At 48.2% G+C, this 19,532-nt stretch overlaps 1 protein-coding gene across 1 annotated transcript in view; it reads right to left on the bottom strand.

Moving 5' to 3' along the window:
• The window catches only part of Tgm6 (transglutaminase 6), a 31,486-nt gene extending 22,468 nt beyond the window's left edge, over window positions 1-9,018 (bottom strand). Inside the window, exons 1-3 of the mRNA XM_015506124.2 lie at window positions 8,886-9,018; window positions 1,447-1,620; window positions 638-880 (exon numbers count right to left, since the gene is read on the bottom strand). Coding sequence (XP_015361610.1) covers window positions 638-880; window positions 1,447-1,620; window positions 8,886-8,892 — 424 coding nt within the window. The 5' untranslated portion in view covers window positions 8,893-9,018. The remainder of the gene's footprint in view (window positions 1-637; window positions 881-1,446; window positions 1,621-8,885) is intronic.
• Between the last annotated feature and the right edge of the window lie 10,514 nt (window positions 9,019-19,532).

Here is a 19,532-nt window from a genome sequence, read left to right as displayed (position 1 = left end):
AGGACTGTGCCTGGAGGCTGACCGTGGCGGGAGAAGCAAGAGGGCTTGCAGGCTCCTGTGTTGCCACTCTATCAAGCCTCATCCCTCCTGAGCAGTCTTTCCCCAGGCAGGGACCAACCCTGGCCCAGCCCAAGACGGAAGGGTTTTGGGAATCCTGACACCTTTGGGTAGTCCTTTTGGATGCCAATTGCAACCTCAAATTTCTTAAATATTAATAAGAAGACTGATCCCAACGACCCCCTGCCAAGGCCTTGTAATGTATCTTGTGTGTCACAGCATTAGCTGCATGATCTCCCAACCATAGCCTCAAGAGTTAAGTGCTGGTATCATTTCTGTATTACAGATGTGGAAAGCGAGGCTCACAGAGGGAAGCACTTTAGTAGAGCTGGGACTACCCCAAGGCTGTCTGACACCCCAGCCTTGCTCTCACCTGCACTTGGGCCTCACCTGCCTATCAGGCCCCATTCCCATCCTCTCCGACACCAGGAACCACTGGATTCCTCTGCCCATGCCCACCTCTGCTAAGGCCCAGCTCTTGGCGTTCACTCCTTGACCCTGCACCTGCCTCCCATGTCCCATCAAGAGCATGCCCACTTCTGAGGAGGCTTCCAGGAAAACCTGTCTAGGCAGCACCTACCTGGACACCATGGATTGAAAAGGAGAACAAACTCTCCCAGCTTCCGGTCACTGTGCCTCCTGCGAGAGGAAGCCCTGGCGCTCAGCTGGTAGCGGCCGATGACAGCATCAGGAGGGCTGGCGAGGCTGACACTCATGCTGCTCTCCGTCTGCGACTCCTTCACTGCTGTCCAGGCATCGCCCACCTCCAGCTCCGCGGTCTGGAACACAGCTTTGGTGTGGAGGGCCTCGGAAGCCTTGGGCCCTGGACGACAGGAGAGGGAGTCAGAAGACCCTGCCTCTAGGAAACCCGGCTTTGGAGAAGTGGGAAAGCTACACCTTGGAAGCCTCGACTTCACCCCTTGAGGTGCTGGGAGACTGCTGAGGAGAAGGGGCTGAGCAAGCCTAAGAAGGCCAGAGTGGGATGCCTCGGCTGCCCGGACCCCCAGCCACTCCTGGGACAAGGGGAAAGTGACAGCAGCCTTAGGAACCCAAATCTACCTTATACCTGACCATGAAAGGATAGAAACGTTTGGACTCCAAAGTGCCCACCCTCCCCCAATTTCCATATCCTTCTGGAACTCTGAATTCCTTGGCATGCATAGGATTCCAGAGAGGTCATCTCACCCACCCTGCCGTCTGCAGGCAGCGCCTTCCAACTGTCCCCAGGAAGCGGTTATCAGAAGTCTACAGATTTAAGGTTCAGCTCCCTTGCAGAGACTTGCTTACCCGCCTAAACCCGGGGCGGCCCAAGGCAGGGTCTCCTTTGAGTGGTCACAGGACACAGCTATTCAACTGTAGACCAGAGGGGGCGCTGGTGAGCCCACTTACCTGTCTCCACCGTGAAGATAAGGGTCTCCTCGCTGTCCAGGTCTCCACTCAGATCCAGGGTGAGGCGGAACGGCTGGCCCCTGCGGACCACCAGCTCAGGGCAAGGATACTCCTGGGTGTGGTGCGCAGCGCCGTTCCCCGACCGCTGCCAGTCCACGCTGGTGACTCGGACCCCTGCGGAGGCAGAGCGCAGGGAGATGAGGCCAAGGCTTCGGCACCCTCCTGTCCACGTCTGGCTTGTCTTCCCATCCTCTTCGAGCTGCCGGCCTGTGTTCATTCAGCCCCTATTTTTTGTTTATTTATATTTTAAGACAGGGTTTCACCTTGCTGCCCAGATTGGTCTCGAATTTATGGGCTCAAGTGATCCTCTGGCCTTAGCTGCCCAGGTGGTTGGGACCATAGGCGGTGCCACGCCTGACTCATTCAGCCACTGTTTATCACACACACCGTTGATTCTCGTTATTCTCAGTAGTTACATTCTATAAAGTCCCTGTGGGCACTGAATTAGTGAGTACTGAACTGTGGCTGGTAGGGAAAATACAGGGTTAGGTTCCTAGGAGCTTAATCTATACCTGTGTTGTTGTTTAAAGGCACCCTAGTTAATATTCATTGTTGGGTCATTACTCTTGAACTCATTTTGCCAATAGCACTATAATTCAATGAATCTAACATTTATTTTCTCTGCAAGGAACATCATGGCCTTCTTGCACTTAGGGACACTATGGCAGCACTTCAACGCTGTGCTTGGGGCCATTTTAAATGGCAGAATTACCCACCCCCAAGAAATAAACAACAACAATCACACAAAAGCACAAAAATGCAAAAAAAACATGGTTTTAAATGGACCAAGAAAGGACATTCGTTTGTAGAGTGGAAGCTGAATCAAGAAGGCAGAGGGTTGGAGCTGCGGTTGTGGCTCAGCGGTAGAGCACTTGCCAGGCATGTGGGAGAATCTGAGTTCCCTCCTCAGCATCGCATAAAAATAAATGAGTGAAATGAAGGCATCGTGTCCAACTACAACTAAAAAATAAATAGTAAAAAAAAAGAAGAAGGCAGAGGGTTGCCTGTTTGACTTTAGCTGGAAGCATACACATTAGGCATCTCTATTTTTCACCACTTGTGGGCCAAAGTCTGGAGAGGGCTGGCCATCATGCTCATATTTTTAAAGGCTTCAGCACCTTCATATAATCGTTTTTTTTCTTTTAATATTTTTTAGTTGTACATGGATGCAGTGACTTTATTTTGTTTATTTACCCAGTGCCTCACACGTGGGAGGCAAGTCCTCTACTGCTGAGCCACACCCCGGCCACCTCGCATAATCTTTTAATTAAGGGAGAGTGGCAGATTGTATTTTCTAAAGATGGTTGCCATTCTCCATGCCCAAATGTTACGATGTTGACATGTGTCTCACTGAGACATAGGTATAGCGTCCCATCCCTCCAATCTGAAAGACTTGTGAGTAAAACAGAATGGCACTCTGTACTTCCAAGGTTAGATCATAAATGTTGATACAGCTTCTTCTAGGCTCCCTTGAGTTGCCTGTTCTTGGAAAACCAAATGGCCGTGGAGACGCCCACGTGGAGAGGAACCAAGGCCTCCAGCCTCCAGTCTGCTGAGCTCCCAGCTGACCGACAGCTCTGGCTTGGCAGCCAGGAGAGTAAGCCATCTTGCAAGCAGATCCTCAGCCCCCAGTCAAGCTGCCCCAGCTGAAACCAAATGGAGCAGAGACAAGCTGTCCCTGCTGAGCTCTCCCCAAATTGCAGCTTCCTAAGCAAGAAAATGACTGTTGTTGTCTTAAGCCTCGAGATGGCATGGTTTGCCACACAGCAATGGCTAACAGAAGCACAGGGAGCCATGTCTCTTACCTAATCTGCAACAGCCTCCTTCCTAATTGGTCTCACTTGTGAGTTGGTTGGGCTGGTGCCATGGAAGGTCCACGGAAAAGACTAGTTTAAGCTTGGATTAGGCTGAAGGCGCCAGTCTGGCATTGTCATTTGGGGAGAACGACTGAACATGTGAGAAGGAACTCACGCAGGTGACATATGTGTCCCAAGCATGGGAACTCCGAAGGCCACTGCCGTGGCGAGTGAACAGGCCTGCGAAGGACCAGGGTTCAATAAGGACCTTGTGTGGCAGGAGCCGGAACACAACTCCCTGCTGCCTTGGGGCTTCTCACACTGGGAAGTAGAACCTTCATGTCTGGTTGGCTCTAACAGTCCTTGGGCAGGTGCAGGCCTCTGAAGCCCCAGAACTTTGAGTTTAGGTGGCCTCTGTTAAGTCTGGAAACACAGGTAGGAACCTCCACATCTTGTACATGGGCTCATGAGGTCTACATCAACAGAACGGGAGGAGCAGTTCAGGTTCACCCACATGGAAAATCAAATGTGCGCCAGTCACCATGGTGCACTCCTGTAATCCCAGTGACTCGGGAGGCTGAGGCAGGAGGAGTTCAAAGCCAGCCTCAGCCACTTAGCGAGGCCCTAAGCAACTTAGTGAGACTCTGTCTCAAATAAAAATTAAAAAGCGCTGGTGATGTGACTCAGTTGGTAAAGTGCCTTTGGGGTTCTATTCCCAGTACAAAAACAAGAAGACAAAACATAAGAACAAAACAAAACCCAAACAACAAACAAACAAACAAAAGCCACCACCAACAAAACCCCCAAAGGGGCAGGGAGGGAGTAGGAAGAAAGGGGCTTCTTGCCTGAGGGCAGTTTGGATCTGTGGCCCAGGAATTCATGTTGCTGCTTCCAATCACAGTGTCTGGATACAGGCCAGAACAGGAGGCTAGTGTACCCTTTTACAGGATGAGTCAGGAGCAGGGGGTGAGGTTTGGGGTAGTAATTAGCTCTACTTGGCAAGCCCCCGGGCTGGATACAGGGGGGCTTTGGGATTTGATGAGGGTTCCCGGGCCCCAGGATATGGGTTCAAGCCCTGGGGCGTCTGTGTTAGATTCCTCTTTTCCTTGCCACAGCCCAAACTAGCTCCGGTCACCCTCTACACATCTGTAGCCTTATCACAGATGGGCAAGAGGAGGTGGGATGAGTCAGAACTGTCATTATGGTTATTATCCCAGAATCTCAGTGACCATCTCTCTCACAACTTCCTGCCCAACATCAAATTCCTGTAGCCAAATTCTTGGTGGTTACGTGACTGTGGTCCCAGCTTGCAACCTACAAGAGGCCCCTTAGCCAGCCCCCAAGTGTTAGAAAGTCTTTCCTTCTGCTGAACGAAGATCTTTTGACCTTACAACTCCTTGCCATTTGTCTCCATGCTGCTTCTCTGTCACCTCCGAAGAACATGCTTCTTTGAAGCTTTTGCTCTTTGATCATGTGGCAGACATAAACCTAGGGATCCAGGCTTCCCGTTCCCCACCCAGACTCTGCACCTGCCCGGTAACCCACTGTCCTGGTCCCTGTGTGATCCATCCTGGGAGCTGCTCCATTGGTGGTCAGAGTCATCCACACCCATCAGCATCACACCCCGTGACCTGCCATTTGTGGGGTCAGCTCTGGGGTTCCAGGACTCTGCATGGGAAAAGCAACTGTTCTGGTGATTACAGTTCAATTCTGTCCTAACCAGTGTCCTCTCCAGCCCTCAAGGGAACAACGAGATTGATGGATACAGATGAGGGGATCCTACATACAGAGGCAGACCAAGGTGAGGATATAACTGTGCAGGAGATGGATTCCAAACTCAGTCAAATAAACTCGATGTCATCGCCCTATGCTCAGCTCAGATTCTGCTATGGGACTAAGGCTTCTGTCCCTAACCTAGGATCAAGGATGCCATGGTATATTTATTTGTTTACTTGTCTCTTTCCTCCAGTGGATTGATGACACTTTAAAGTTAAGGTCTGGCTCTCATACGCTCTGGATTATCAGGGCCTGGCTCAGAGCCCAGGGTGTAGTAGATGCTCGATGAACATTATTTGGATGAACAAATGAGCGTCACTTCCTGTCCCTTGGCTGGGGAGTGACAAGGGAGCTGATGCTCACTAGCATCCCGGACCCGCCCTGGAGGACTGGCACCCACACGCCATCACCTGCCCGGACCCCACCCACCCTGTAATCCCTCTAACTCAAGCTGTCACATTCTAAAACCTGCCCTTCCTTCCTAACTTCCTGCTCTCTAAAACTCCTGGGGCTGGGAGGAGGGGTGGTGTGGCCTCTGCTGCAGGGGGCAGAGTGCTGCTGACTTCTCCCTCCAAGCCTCAGTTGGCCCATCTATGAAATGACCCAGAAGGTTGTCACTCAGCCCCTTGGTGGACACCAGGGAGGGGCTGTGAGTGGCAAGATCTGACACTCGTCTGGTTCAGTGAACCTCTGGCTTGGTCCTTCACCCTGAGGACATGAGGGGTGAACTCCCAGGCCTGGGCTCCAGGCCACAGAGCTCAAGACTGAGGCTGTGCCCTTCAGACCCGGGGAAAGAAGGAGTAAGTAACAAGGGCATTTCCTCTACTACCTGTCCTTCCAGGGTTTGCACCCCCACCCCCACCAGCTTTACTGCCCTCTTTCCCTTCTTTCTTTTACCATCTTCTCTTGGCCTTCCTTTCCACCCTGCACAGCCAGTGGGAGCCCGAGTTTAGAGGCACACACTGAGTTCTAGTACACGCTTTCCCACTTGTCGGCTGTGTGACCTGAGGCAGGTGGATGAACCTCTCTGAAACTCAAGTCTCAAGGTCTCCTGGCTGCCATTTCAATGTTTTGCCAATGTATGCCATCCTGCATCTTCTGCTTACTGCCCAAGTGGCCCTGGGTAAGTTGCTGGGCCTCTCTGAGGTTCAGATTTCTTTCCCTAAAAATGACAAGATCTTCCTCATACAATTTTAAGGAGGATTAAATGGAGTAATCATTGTAAGTAGGGTAATGAGGAAATGCAGCGCCTGAGCCAGGAAATTCCAAGGGCGAAGGAGAAACCATTAACACACTAGACAGCGAGCTCCAATCAGGATGGTGTTCTCCTTCCAGCACTTACACTCGCTGGGTCCACGGTTTTGAGTTCCACAAATGGGGGGTTTTAGATTGTCACCTCTGTCCCCTAAATCTTCCCCATCACCCCCTCCTCCCATCCCCAATTCCTACACACATTGTTTTTCTTTTCCTTCTCTCGACTCTGCCTCCTGCCTAAGCCATCACCTGGCCCCACAGCCTCGGAACGTTTTCCAGCTCATCTTCTTCAGTGCTGTAGGGGAACTGCGGCTCATGGAGGGGGGACCCCTCAGATTGCATGAGTGTCAGCGTGTCACTTCTCCTGCTCCGTAACTGTCAAGTCCACACACACTCTGCTGCCATGTCATAGGGGGCCTCCCAGTTTGGTCCTGGCCATGATTCCTGTCCCTGCCAACCTCATCCCTGCCCTCCAGCTCACTGGCCGACCAGGTGGCCACAGACATCAGCCTAAGTCCAGGCTTGGCTTCCAGGGAAGGGTGTGGAGAAGGTCCCCTCCTGCCTGTCACTCTCCCATGCTTGTCCCTGCTGCTCTCCCTCATGGCCTTGGGTGACACCAAAAGTCCAGATGATACTGCCATCCCCAATTCTCTGTGCCAGCCTGGGCATGGCACCCAGTGAGGCTGGGCCCAAGAAGCTCTGCTGAAGCCAGCAACATCTCCCCGACTCTGGACTCAGCATAATTGGTTTTTAATGGGCTCCATTATGACTCTGTCCTTAGTAGGCAGCCCAGGTACCTGAGCTCCACGCTCTAATGATTAATTAGGAAGTTGCCTGGGGGCCTTTTTGGGGCCACTGCCCAGTCTCCCTTTCCTTCCTGGTCCTTCCTCTTAACCAGTATATAGAAACCCATCAACTCCAACCAATGTCCTACCTAGAGCCAACCCCACACAGAACGTTTCACTTAATTCTTAAGATTGCTGAGCTGAAAGATGATTGTAATTTAATAATGTCAAAATGGCCCTATTTGTTTGCTAACATGGCTCAACTGGCAGGGGCTATGGAAGAATTGCACCGAGGAGAATTCTGGGATTACATCCCGGTTCTGTAGGGAGGAGCTCTGGGATCAACTAGTGATGTCTGCCATGGACAGATTTAGTGGGGTGAGGATCCTGGTGATGGGTTTCTTTCCATCAGGATCTGGCATCACAGTTATGAATTCATGTCTGTTGCTTTGAGGAGCAAATCCTCCCAGGAAGCCAGAGGGACCCAGAACCCCTGAGGAATTGAATTCAATCCAATAAAGAGTTCACATTCGAGGCATGATGGATCTGATCCCAACATTTTACAGATGGAGAAATCGAGGTTGAAAGAGAGGAGTGAGTACCCACCAAACGGGTACCTGACCTGACACTGGGATCCCTGCCACCAACTTTGCTCCTTCCTCAGCATAACTCGCTGCTGCCAAGCTTAAGACAGATGCTTTATCAAATGCTTAGGGAAGAGGGGCCACATAGGGAAGCCCTGAAAATCAGGTCCTGGTAGAGGCAAAGCCAGTGTCCTCTGCACCAGTCTGACAGGAGAAGCAACCCCAGGTTTGGAAACAGGTGGTCTGGGTTGTCCTCAGGGGAGCAGACTCACCCCAGGAACCAGATGGACCCAGAGGCCCAATAATATTATTAACTGCTAGGAGGGAATATGAAAAGGAAGTTAAAATATGATAAAGAGATGAAAATACCTGACTTTGAAAGTTTATTTTCTAATAAACAAGCATTGATTCACATGGGGTCACATGATGCTGAGCAATTGAAAATACATAGAATTAGGAATGTCCCTTAAAGACCTGTGAGTTTGGGGCTTTTTCTGCTTACTGGCTCATTACTGGACCCCAGTATCTATGAGTTTCTGAGCCCAGGAAAGTGTGCCACTCACTCAATTAGGTCTGTGGGGACACGTTTTCTGAGGCTATTGTCGACAAGTTCTCACGTTGAGATCTTGTGTGACGGAGGACAGCACGTAGCAGGCCTGTGAGATAATTTGCATTCTGATCCCCATTTTACAGATGAGAAAACAAAGGCAACAAGGGCAAATTCCTTTGCTCAAGGTCACACAGCTCTTTTCTCCTCAGATGGAATTGCCCTTGCCCTCCAGTCACTGAGGCAGGAATTCAGAGAAGACGCTGCTCATGGGTCCTCTTTCTCCCTCCCACACAGCTAGGCCCAGAATTGTCTCTGGATCCACAGAAAGTGCAGCGGGGGAGAGAGGATTTGAGATCTGCCCTCGCCTCTCTGCTCCTGCCTCCTCCAGTTCATCAAAGCGTGTGCAGGAGGCCTGGCCCCCACCCAGCCTCTGCATGGACTTGCTGGCTGGTCTGGGGCTGCTTCCTTCCATCCCCATGCCTCTATTTTCTGATGAACATGAGGGAAGAGCTGATGGACTGTCCAGCTCTAACATCTTAACAAGCAACCATCAAAGTTTTTATCTCACAGACACTCCTGAAACCTCCCCTCTCAGGCCCTCATGCCCCGAGGTCCCCAGGCCCTGCCCACTCACCTGCCATGCGACAGCCAGACAGACTCCTTGCCTCCTTATGGTGGTGTGTGGACCGTCAGGATGGTGCGTCAGAGTAGCCAGCCAGACCCGTATTAACAAGGAAAATCTCAGGACACTCCTAAGCAGGAAAGTCAGAATTCAAAAGAGGAGGCGTGGCCCTCCTCAGCCCAGCCACGACACCTCCAAGACACATAATCACCCAGTAATTGCCTTGGTTTGCACCCACAAGGTGTCCAGTGTGGGAGTGGATCCAGCCAAACATGGAGTGAGAGCTGGACCGAGTGAGGAGAGAGTCCCAGAAGGATCACAAGGCTGACAAGAAGCAGAACTGGGAAAGAGGGGGTGCAGGGAGAGATTAGAGCTTATGGCCAGCCATTATTTATTTATTTATTTTAAAAAATTTTTTTTTTTTTTTTTTTGGTGATTGAACTCAGGGGATTGAACTCGGGGGCACTCAACCACTGAGCCACATCCCCAGCCCTATTTTGTATTTTATTTAGAGACAGGGTCTCACTGAGAGAGGCCTCTCAAGGGACATGGTTATCTGCTGCAGAGCAGGGACCAGAGCCCAGGAGACAGGGCACCCAGTCCAGGGCTACGAGAGAAGATTCCTGGGACCACAGCTCTCTTCTGTAGGCATCCACAGAGGCCCAGGCCCAGGACCTCTTGCAGGGACACACCCCCAGCACCCACACCCTCCCCACACACCTGCACACACGCACGGACAGGCTCGGCCTCCACCAAGAAGCCCTGAGCTCTGGAGGAGTGACTTTGGACTTCGGCCGCCTGGGTGGGCGGCCCACATCCTTAATAAACTGAAGGTAGCATCTCCCCTTCCTGGAACAACAAGGGGATGATTAAGACAACTCGTGGACAGAGCCTAGATGCTCAGGGAGCCTGACTCACCTGTCCCTCCCCTGGAGGACAGCACCCACTCTCGCCATCACTCATGATTTGGGAGTTGGACCAGTCCTTAGAGTGCGCCCACAACCCTGTGAGAGGTGCAAACAATCCCACCCGGGACCTCTGGGCTTTCATGTGGGAAGATGATGATGTCACGCTGATTTGCCTCTGCTTACGGCACCTCCACCCTGGAGACTGGGAGAAGACCCTTACCCGATCCCCCAGTGTAAACACCTGGACCCATATCTGGTGTCATATGGATGTGCCACAAATTCTTCTGCCCTTTGGACATTGTTCAGGGCTTCCTTATCACAGCCCACCTGTGACTGGACTCTTGGAGGACATAAATAAGAAGCTCTTGATTCACAGTCTGTCCTGATTCTAGGACCTGGCTCCAGCATGGACTGTGGAGATCTGGAAGCCATGGGTGTCCCCTGACCTTGGGCAAGCCCTCTCCCATCCCAAACTTTGGAATAGCCTGCTTAAACCTGAGGGATGTGATTTAGAGGCATTCTAGCTCAAAGCCTAAGATCCTGGTCTCAGAGACTGTGGCATTTACGGCCTCTAAAAGACTCCAGAGTAATTAAATGGAGGGACTTTTATTTTCAGGGAAGCTGGTTGGGAAGTCCCTCTTTGTTGGGGAAATGCTTTGATGGATGGCTTGGGGCGGTCAGAGGCAGGGTGTGAGCTGAGCCAAGAGGAGAGGGAACAGGGAGGGGTGGAATCTGTGAGAAAGGAGTGAGGAACCAGGAAGGGGCGAGCAGACAGCTCTGTGCCAGGGCTGAGTGACATGACCGTTCCCTGCTATCACCCAAACACTCAGGAAAGTGTATAAAAACCCAAAAGTGTTTGATGTGGTTGGATTTCTTATAGAAAGTGGCGAAGAGGTTGAGTTCTGCTTGATGCAAAGCAAACATATTTAATGGACTCTTTGCAGGCCCACATTGCCTTATAATTACTGTCATCTGGCACCAGCCCAGGGAAGCTCCTTCCCTCATGCCCCCAGCCGGCTGCCTCAGTGGCTGGCCAGACCCCTGGGCCCAACAAAGCTGCTTTTCTGCCTACGCAGGATCAGGCTCCTCCCCACTAATGACAGTCTTGTGTAGGGTCCTCCTTTTATGTTTCATCTTGGGTTTGCCTGGACAGGGTCTCCCAGAAGACAGGGCATTCCAAATCGGTGCCCTTCTCAACCCTAAATGACAGTTCATATTCAGATTTAGGGGAGAGAAGAGTTGCTGGGCAGTAGAGCCCTAGGCTCTTTAATCTCCTGCCCAAATTGGCTGTGTGACCCTTCGTAGGTCACTTTACTTTCTCTGAGCCTTGGTTCTCTCATCAATGAGATAAGGCCTGGGCTACTTTTTAAGGGTTCCAACATTCTCTGATTCTAAATGATCAGGCTAGAGATGGCAGACAGGAGCCAGAGACAGAGGCAGCTCCGATACCCCAATGTAAACACCTGGACCCATACCTGGTGTCATATGGGTGCGCCACAAATTCAAATCTGTGCCCATGGAGCAATCAGATGCTTTGGAAGCAGTTTAATTGTTCCTCTGTCTATAAAGATAATACCTACTCACATAGAAACTCAAGGAATACAGAGAAGGAATAAAGGCACAAGCATATAAATACATTTATGAAAATTGAATTGTGCGTGGAAGCTGTTTTGTAATCTGCCCTATCTGCTTAATGGCATATCAGGCTCCCTTTTCAGATTGCAGCGTGTCGATGTGCGCTGGCCACCACTCGTGTCATCTCCTGGGAATTCACACGCTTCAGCCCACTCCCCATGAATCAGTGGGAACTTAGGTCCCTTCTTGTTTTCTGTCCTTATAAAGAAGTACAATATCTTTGTGCCTGTATCTTGGTATTTCTTTAATGGAACAATTTCTAAGAGGTAAAATTATTGAGGTGAATCTATTCTTCACAGCAGCTGTTTCACATGTAGGAATTTATCTGATGGATGGGTCCACACTTGTGTCTGTAGACAGAGGTGCAAGGGCATTTATGACAACCTTGATTGCATCAAAGATGCAACCGTGTATGTCTCCATCAATGGGTTAATTTCAAAATATCCATGCAATAAAATAACAATGTGGCCGTTCAGAAATAGGAGATGGATTGATACAGGGTGGGCAAGTTTCTTAGATGCATTGCTAAGTTAAAAACAAAAGTAAGGTTAAAGAAGGAATTGGGGGAGGAGGAGGAGGGATAGAAGCCAGGAGTGGGGGAGAAGCTTGGTTTCTGAGCTCCTAGAAATATTTTTCTGCATAGGCAGAAAAGCATGTAGGCATGCACTGTCTCTCCAAAAAAAATCATTTAAAAGAATAACAACACTGTGGTGTAGTTTGCTAGGCTTCCCTCTATATACACACATATTTTCAAAGTACCATTTTTCTTGCAGCACCTCTGGCCCTGAATGCTTTGTGGCTTCTCATTGCAAGGCCAAGTTCAAAGCCTTTACTACAGGCTTCAATGCTCTTTGTAACACAATCTTGACTTTTTTTTTTATATATATATATTGTTTAGTTGTCATTGGGTTCATATGCAGTGCTGAGAACCGAACCCAGTGCCTCACACATGCTAGGCAAGTGCTCTACCACTGCGCCACAGCCCCAGCCCACAATCTTGGCTTTTTCCAAGGCCTCTTGTTTCTCTGTCTGAACACGCTGCCTCACATGGGCTCAGCAGCATCTCCTGGCTCCCACCAACCTCCCTTGGCATGAAGATGCTGACCAAACTGCCATCCAGCTTGCTCCCCTCTGGGAGGCCTGGCCTGGCCACCCCAGCCTCCGGGGTCTTGCCTTCGTGGAGCTCCCCTCCTGTCTGTCTGTCTGCCCGTGGACCTCCCTCTGTAATGACCGTGTCCTTCCACTTCAGACTCCTTGACTGAAGATGTGGCGAGGGCTTCCGACCTCTTGATCCCACCCAGTCCTCAGCAAGGAAGTCATACTAGAGCTCCATGACCTTTTGGGGAAAGTGGAAAGAGAGAGGGGCCTTCCATGGATAGTGGAGGATGGAACAGGGGCCTTCTCCAGGGAGCAAGGCAGCAGAGGCCCATTTGGACTGTGCCCTGACACAGTGAGGGCTTCTTTTTTTAATTTTTTTTTTCATTTCTTCTTTTTAGTTACACATGACAGTAGAATGTATTTTGACATATTATACATACGTGGAGTGTAACTTCCGATTCTTGTGATGGTACGTGCTGTGGAGTTACTCTGGTTGTGCATTCGTATATGAACATAGGAAAGTAATATTTGATTCATTCTCTCTTTCCTGTTCCCATCCTCCTTCCCTTCCCTCCATTCCCCTTTGTCTAATCCAAAGTACTTCTATCCCCTCGCCCCACCTTATTGTGTGTTACCATCAGAGAGAATGTTTGGCCTTTGGTTTTCTGGGATTGGCTTATTTCACTCAGCATGATAGTCTCCAGATCCATCCATTTCCCGGCAAAAATCATAAAGTCATTCATTTTTATAGCTGAGTAATATTCCATTGTATGTATAAATCACATTTTCTTTATCCATTCATTTGTTGAAGGGCACCTAGGTTGGTTCCGTAGCCTAGCTGTTGTGAATTGAGCTGCTACAAACATTGATGTGGCTGTGAGTGAGGGCTTCTTCACATGCTTAAGACATCAGCAAACTGTAGGCATCAAAACAAATTTTTTAAAAAAATCAGAGTAATCATCTTGGGAAAAATAAGAATTTTGTTGAGTTTACTGAATTTCCATGTCACCATTGTTTTAGTTATATGCATTGGTAGGGCCCTTTGATATTTCCAGGGCTCAGGACCTCCATCTAGCACTGCCTTGAGGTGCTCAGATAGCTGTGAATCTGAGTGTGTGGTCCTTGAACCAGCAGCAGAGGCATCACTGGGAGGCTGGAGAGAAACACAGACTCTTAGCCTTACTTCAGACTCCCTGCTCTAGTTTGGATCTTAAATGTCTTAAAAGGCTCATAAGTTAAAGGCTTGGTGCTCATCTTGGTATTGGGAGGTGGTGGGAACTTGAAGGGGTAAGGCCTGGTGGAAGGTCTTCAGGATACATGGGGCATGCCCTTGGATGGGATACTGAGACTTGGCTCTAACCTCTTCCTCTCCGTTAATAACATCTTGGTCATGAGGTAAGTGGTTTTCTTTCCCTCATGCTCCTGTTGTGAGGTGCTGCCTCACCACATGCCTAAAGCAACAGAGCTAATCTATCATGGAGTGAAATCTCCAAAATGGTAAGCCAAACAACCTTTTTTTTCTCTTGACAAACAGATTACCTTGGGAATTTGTTATAGTAACAGAAAACTGTCTAACACAATCCCTGAATGAGAAACTGCATTTGAACAGTTCCTTGGGTGATTCATATGTGCATTAAAATTCAGAAATCTAGAGCAGCGGTCTTCAGAGGGAGATTCATGGTCCCCAAAACTCTTTAAGGGAATTTCACAACATGATTAAGGTTTTCTTTGTTTGTTTGTTTGCCTGTTTCACTCTCATTCTCTCTCGGGTGGAGTTTTCCAGAGGCCACATGATATGTGGTATTGCAAAAATTGAACGCAGAAGCTCCTATGAGAATCCAGCTGTTCTCCATTAAGCCTTACATTTAAAGAGATGGGCAAACAAGAGTGTCCATAACATAATTCCTAATAACAACAACAATAAATAAATATAAAACAATGGCGCTCTAATGCTTGTCTTGGTTTTGGAAAATTCAGTTATTTATCTTAAGTATATGTTATCTGTGTTAAGAGGCAATGGATTTATTATTATTATTATTATTATTTAATATTTCTTTATTTACTTTAGTTTTAGGTGGACACAATATCTTTATTTTATTTTTATGTGGTGCTGAGGATCGAACCCAGAGCCTCATGCATGCCAGGTGAGCGCTCTACCTCTGAGCCACAACTATAGCCCTGGGTTTATTATTTTTAAATGGATTAATGAATACCTAGTTTTAAGTTTCTCAGTGTTAACTTCCAAATTGGTAAATTCCCATAGATATTACCCACCCAAGCAAGTTCTCTGGGATTCTCAATAATTTTTAAGAGGGTCACGTCTGAGAACTGCTGGTACAGAACATGCTTCTCCTCTAGGATTCTAGTTCTGTCCCTTAAGAGAAAACGGAAGACTGACCAAATCACAGAGGAGGGGGCCTAGGACTAGAAAGGAAGCCACGTTCCAGAAAAACCCAAGGCAGCTGTGTTCTGCAGGGGCATCCGATCCCTCTAGAGGTTCCCCTTCTAGGGTGGGGAACCCTATTTTAAAGATTTTTTTAAATATATTTTTTTAGTTGTTGATGGGCTTTTATTTTATTCATTTCTTTATATGCAGTGCTAAGAATGGAACCCAGTGCCTCACACATGTGAGGCAGGTGCTCTACCACTGAGGCCCTGTGGCTCCAAGGGGCTGCAGGCCTGGTGCTGCCATGGGCAGATTCCAAGGCTGGATGCAGGATTTTCAGGATGCTCTCACTGGGAGTCACTGACATCGCCTTGGGATTCATCCTCACAGGACAGTGAGTCACTAGGACCCATCAGAGCTAGATCTGGACTGGTCAGGTGACAGGCTTCCCGTCTCCTCTCTGGGCCTCTGTTAACTCAGCTATAAAATGAAGATGAGACTGCTTCCTCCCACCCCGGGCAAAGTTATGGGCAACTAATAAAAGGCTGTGAAGCTCTAGCTCATCTCTATACCACCTCACCTGACAGTAACAACCTTGGTCAGGGACCTAAGCCGCCGGAATTCAGCTCCAGGAGGAGCTGCCCACCCAGCCAGAAGGCAGATGCCCTTGTCTCATCCCCAGCAGACCTGTTCTTGCCCCCTCAGTGTGGGACAGAGAAGCCCTGGGGCACCCCAGGATGTTAGAGGTGGCTTCATGCACCTGGTGCCCAGGTGTTGCCTGTTCATCCATCTGTCCATCTTTCAAACATTATGGGGACCTAGCAGCTGCTCTAAAGCTACAGAGTTCTGTGTTTACTGTGTTTTTGCTTTGAATGCTCAGGAGTCTCCTTCTTCCTGGTCCCCTCCCTCATTCACTGATTCGTCCATTCTCCATTCATCCACGTTCTGAAATCTGTTTAACAAAGACTTCTCATGCCCACGAAAGGGCAAATCCCTGTACCCAGATGTCCCTGGCTGTGGCCCTTTTCCTATCAATGTCTAGATGCCATCTGATTCTAGATCCTCTCCTTGGTTCATGTGGACTCATTTATTTTATGATGGGGAGAATGTTTTTGAAATATTTGTAGCTCTATTTCCTGTCAATCATGTTAAACTGGAAGCCGAGTGTCTCAGTGATTCAGGGCTAGGGCAGAGCGGTCCCAGAGCAGTGGACTATTTTCCAGAATGGATTGCCTGGGTAGGTTGTTTTTGTTTCTGTTTTGTCTCTCATAAGACAATTCTGTCTTTAAAGCTAGGCTTTGCCAAGGAAATACCTAGTAAACTCTTTAAACTTCCACCAGCAATCAAGGAGTCAGGCCTAATGGACTTGACCATCAAGGTTACTATCAGCCATGGCCAGAGAGTTCTGGATATACCATTTAAAGGTTATGCTTTCCACTGTGGAAAGGAAGCCCACCTCTGTTGATGTGGGAAGGGAGGCCAAGGAAGACAAGCAGGAGGATTCTCTACCGACCTCACCTCTTTCAACCAAATTTCCAGAGATAGGGAGGTGTTAGTAGCTACATAGTTTCATGGGAAAAGACAAAATTAAGAGGACTTTTCCAACTAACTTATGGAAGAAATACCAGAATAGTGGTTGCCTTTGGGGTTGGTGTGGGAATAAAAATTAACTGGGAAAGGGCATGAGGGAAATTTCGGTTGTGATGGTTTGTTCTGAATCTTAATTGGGATGTTGGTTGCATAGGCTTTTGTTAAAATTCAGCAAAGGGACACTTAAGATTTGTATATTTCATTGCATGTGAATTAAACATCAAGAAAAAAGCTACAAACAAAATTTAAACTCTAGTTAACGATAGGCATGTTGGAATATTTAGAGAGATGTGTACCAATGCCTGAAAATTATTTTGAAGAGCACCAAAATGGGATGGTTGAATAGATGGATGGATAGATGGATGGATGGATGATAGAACATATATAGTAACATATTAATGGTAGACTCGTAGGTGGTAGGAATATGGTACTCACTACTAAATTCTTTTAACTTTGCTGTATGTTTGAAAATTTTCATAATATTATTTTTTAAAAGATCTTTTGCTCCATGTGGTGTCCTGTTGTCTAGCTACCCTGCATCTTTTGAATGCCCTGGCTACAGATTGTGAATTTCTAGCCTCAATTACCACTGCCCCAATCCAAAGGTAGAACACAGAAATACCAAAGCCCAGGTTCCCTTTCAGGAAGGACGCTGCCCTGTGACCTGCACTCATCAAATCAGATCCCAGCCAGCAGGACCCCAGCTCAGAAGGGTGCAAACTGATGACATCCGCTGTTTGTACATCAGTGTTTGCTGGCCCAGGTGATGGCAGCGACGAATGTCCGTGGGGGTTGCGGTTTCCCAGGAAGGGCAAGGGTGAGTCCCTGCCCCAGGAAAGGCATGGGCAGAGCAGACTCAGGAACATCAGAAGCAGCTGCCGCTTCCTCTTGAGGCCAGTCTGAGGTTCTGGATGGCATTCCTGGAAGCTGGGTTCTCCTGAAGGTTTGTGGGTCCTCCTTACCCTTTTAATATGCTTATTCAAGAATCCTGATGCAGGGATCCTGAAGTTTCCATATGCCAGAGGGAGGGGAACTGGAGATGCTGAAAGGGCCTGTTGACCAGCAGTGGCCTGGATTTAGGACCGAAGCCACAAGGAGTAAGAGCCTCTCATCTGGAGGCATATGGAAAAGACCACAGGACCCCAGCCTCCAGACCCTGAGAAGCAGCACCATGCCCTGGAGGCCAGATGGGCTGGCTCAGGTGCACCTACCATGTCACGAGTGAAGAGCCAGACTTGATAAGTCTCTCAGGAATCAGAGAACATGTGGGCCCCAAACTCCATCATAGAAGCCTCATTCCAAGTCCCCCAGATGAAGATGTCTGAGAGATTGGGCGTTCATGCAATAGGGACCCTGTCATCTCTGGAATAGTCTCAAGTGCCATTGATTCACGTTGAAAATGTATTTTTTCCTGGGACCTAGCAGGACCAGGGATCATGAAGATTATATCAGTGATTTAAAAAAGTAAAAGCCACATATGTTTTACCTTTTTGAGAAATTTTAATGCTATTTACTGTGTACTTCCTGCATTCCAGGGGCTGCTCTCCTGGTCTTTTTTGTGTGTTACGAGGCACTCGTGTCGTTCTTACTTGGCAGAGAAGGAAACTGAGGCTCAGAAAGGATGCATATTGTCCTCAAGGTCACAAAGTTGCTAATCCATGGAGTCAGAATTGGAACCTAGATAGCCTCAGTTTAGAATCTACATCCTTGACCATGGTACATCACGATTCTTGTACAGTTCCTTCATTTCTTTAATACATGGCTAGTGCTGTCATGGATAAGGACAGGCTCAGCAGAGACAAGGAGGTTGTCATGTTCTGGCTTTGGGGATCCAATTACCACTTTTTTCAAGATTCTGAACTTTATCCTGTTAACAGCCAAACACATGGGCACCTTCACTGTGCAAGAGGTCAGATGCCCTCCTGACCCTGGGCATTACTTTACTCAGCATTTCTCTATTCATTCATTCATTCATTCATTCATACAATGTTTATTAACATCTTCTGCTCACAAGATGAAGGGGGAGGGGGAACTGGAGTAAAAATGAAAAAGAACAGTCTCTCGCCTCGAAGGGACTCAATATCATAAGAAAGAAAAACAAACACACATAATAGCTATGACAACACAGGGTAGAAATTGGTGCTTCCTCAGAAATGCATGAACAGAGAGCTGTGCTAGCTCAGAGCTGGGAGAGGACATTTCTAGCAAAGGTTTCCTAGGAAACAGAGTCAAAGTAATTTAATTCTGTCAGGAGAATGATATTCTTCCTGTGAATCCTAAGTGCTTTTTTATTACATCTCAAATGGAATCAGTTGGAGAAAAGATATAATCTTGCAATCTAATTCCTAATCTTCCCTGCCCCCAAAGAATTCTCAAGGGAAATGAAAAAGGAAGAAAAAGACAAAATGATTAGGAGTCAGAGTCTTCCAGCTCTGACTGCTTCTGGGCCAGCCCAGGCTGGATCAAGTTCAGCCTAGTCACTCCAGAAAAGCAGACAGGAAGGTTGTCCCCCCAAACACAAAAATACTTTACTGAGAGCTTTGCAGGACAGAGAGGTTAAAGGGGACTTTCAGATTGAAGTGGACACCTGCAATAATTTCCTGAAACCTTGCCAAAATAACATAGGAGTTCTGATGCTCTACAGCACGGCAGGGTGACTCTAGTTGACATTTATTGTCTATTTCAAAATAGCTAGAAGAGAGGGCCTTGAATGGTCCCAAGGCAAAGAAATGATGTTTGAGGTGGATACGTTAGTTACCCTGATTTGATCATTACACGTTGTATGCATGTATCAAAATATCACATTGAACTCCATAAATACTACATGTACAATCAGCATGTAACAATTAAAAATAAAGAGTTTCCATGCAAAAGGCATAAATGCTCCAGGATGGAGAACCGTGGGGAAGGTAACAGCAGCGAAACTCTGACAGCTGGAAAGCAGAAGGTAGGTTGCAAATAATTTAGCAGGTCTGAAAAAACTGTTCCTAACTCGACAGTGGAGAAATCCAGGCAGTGATGAAAACCGACCCAATATTCACT

This window comes from Marmota marmota, unplaced genomic scaffold (genome assembly GCF_001458135.2).
Source record: "Marmota marmota marmota unplaced genomic scaffold, marMar, whole genome shotgun sequence".
Taxonomy (NCBI): Eukaryota; Metazoa; Chordata; class Mammalia; order Rodentia; family Sciuridae; genus Marmota; species Marmota marmota.
This window is presented reverse-complemented; position numbering and strand designations above follow the sequence as displayed.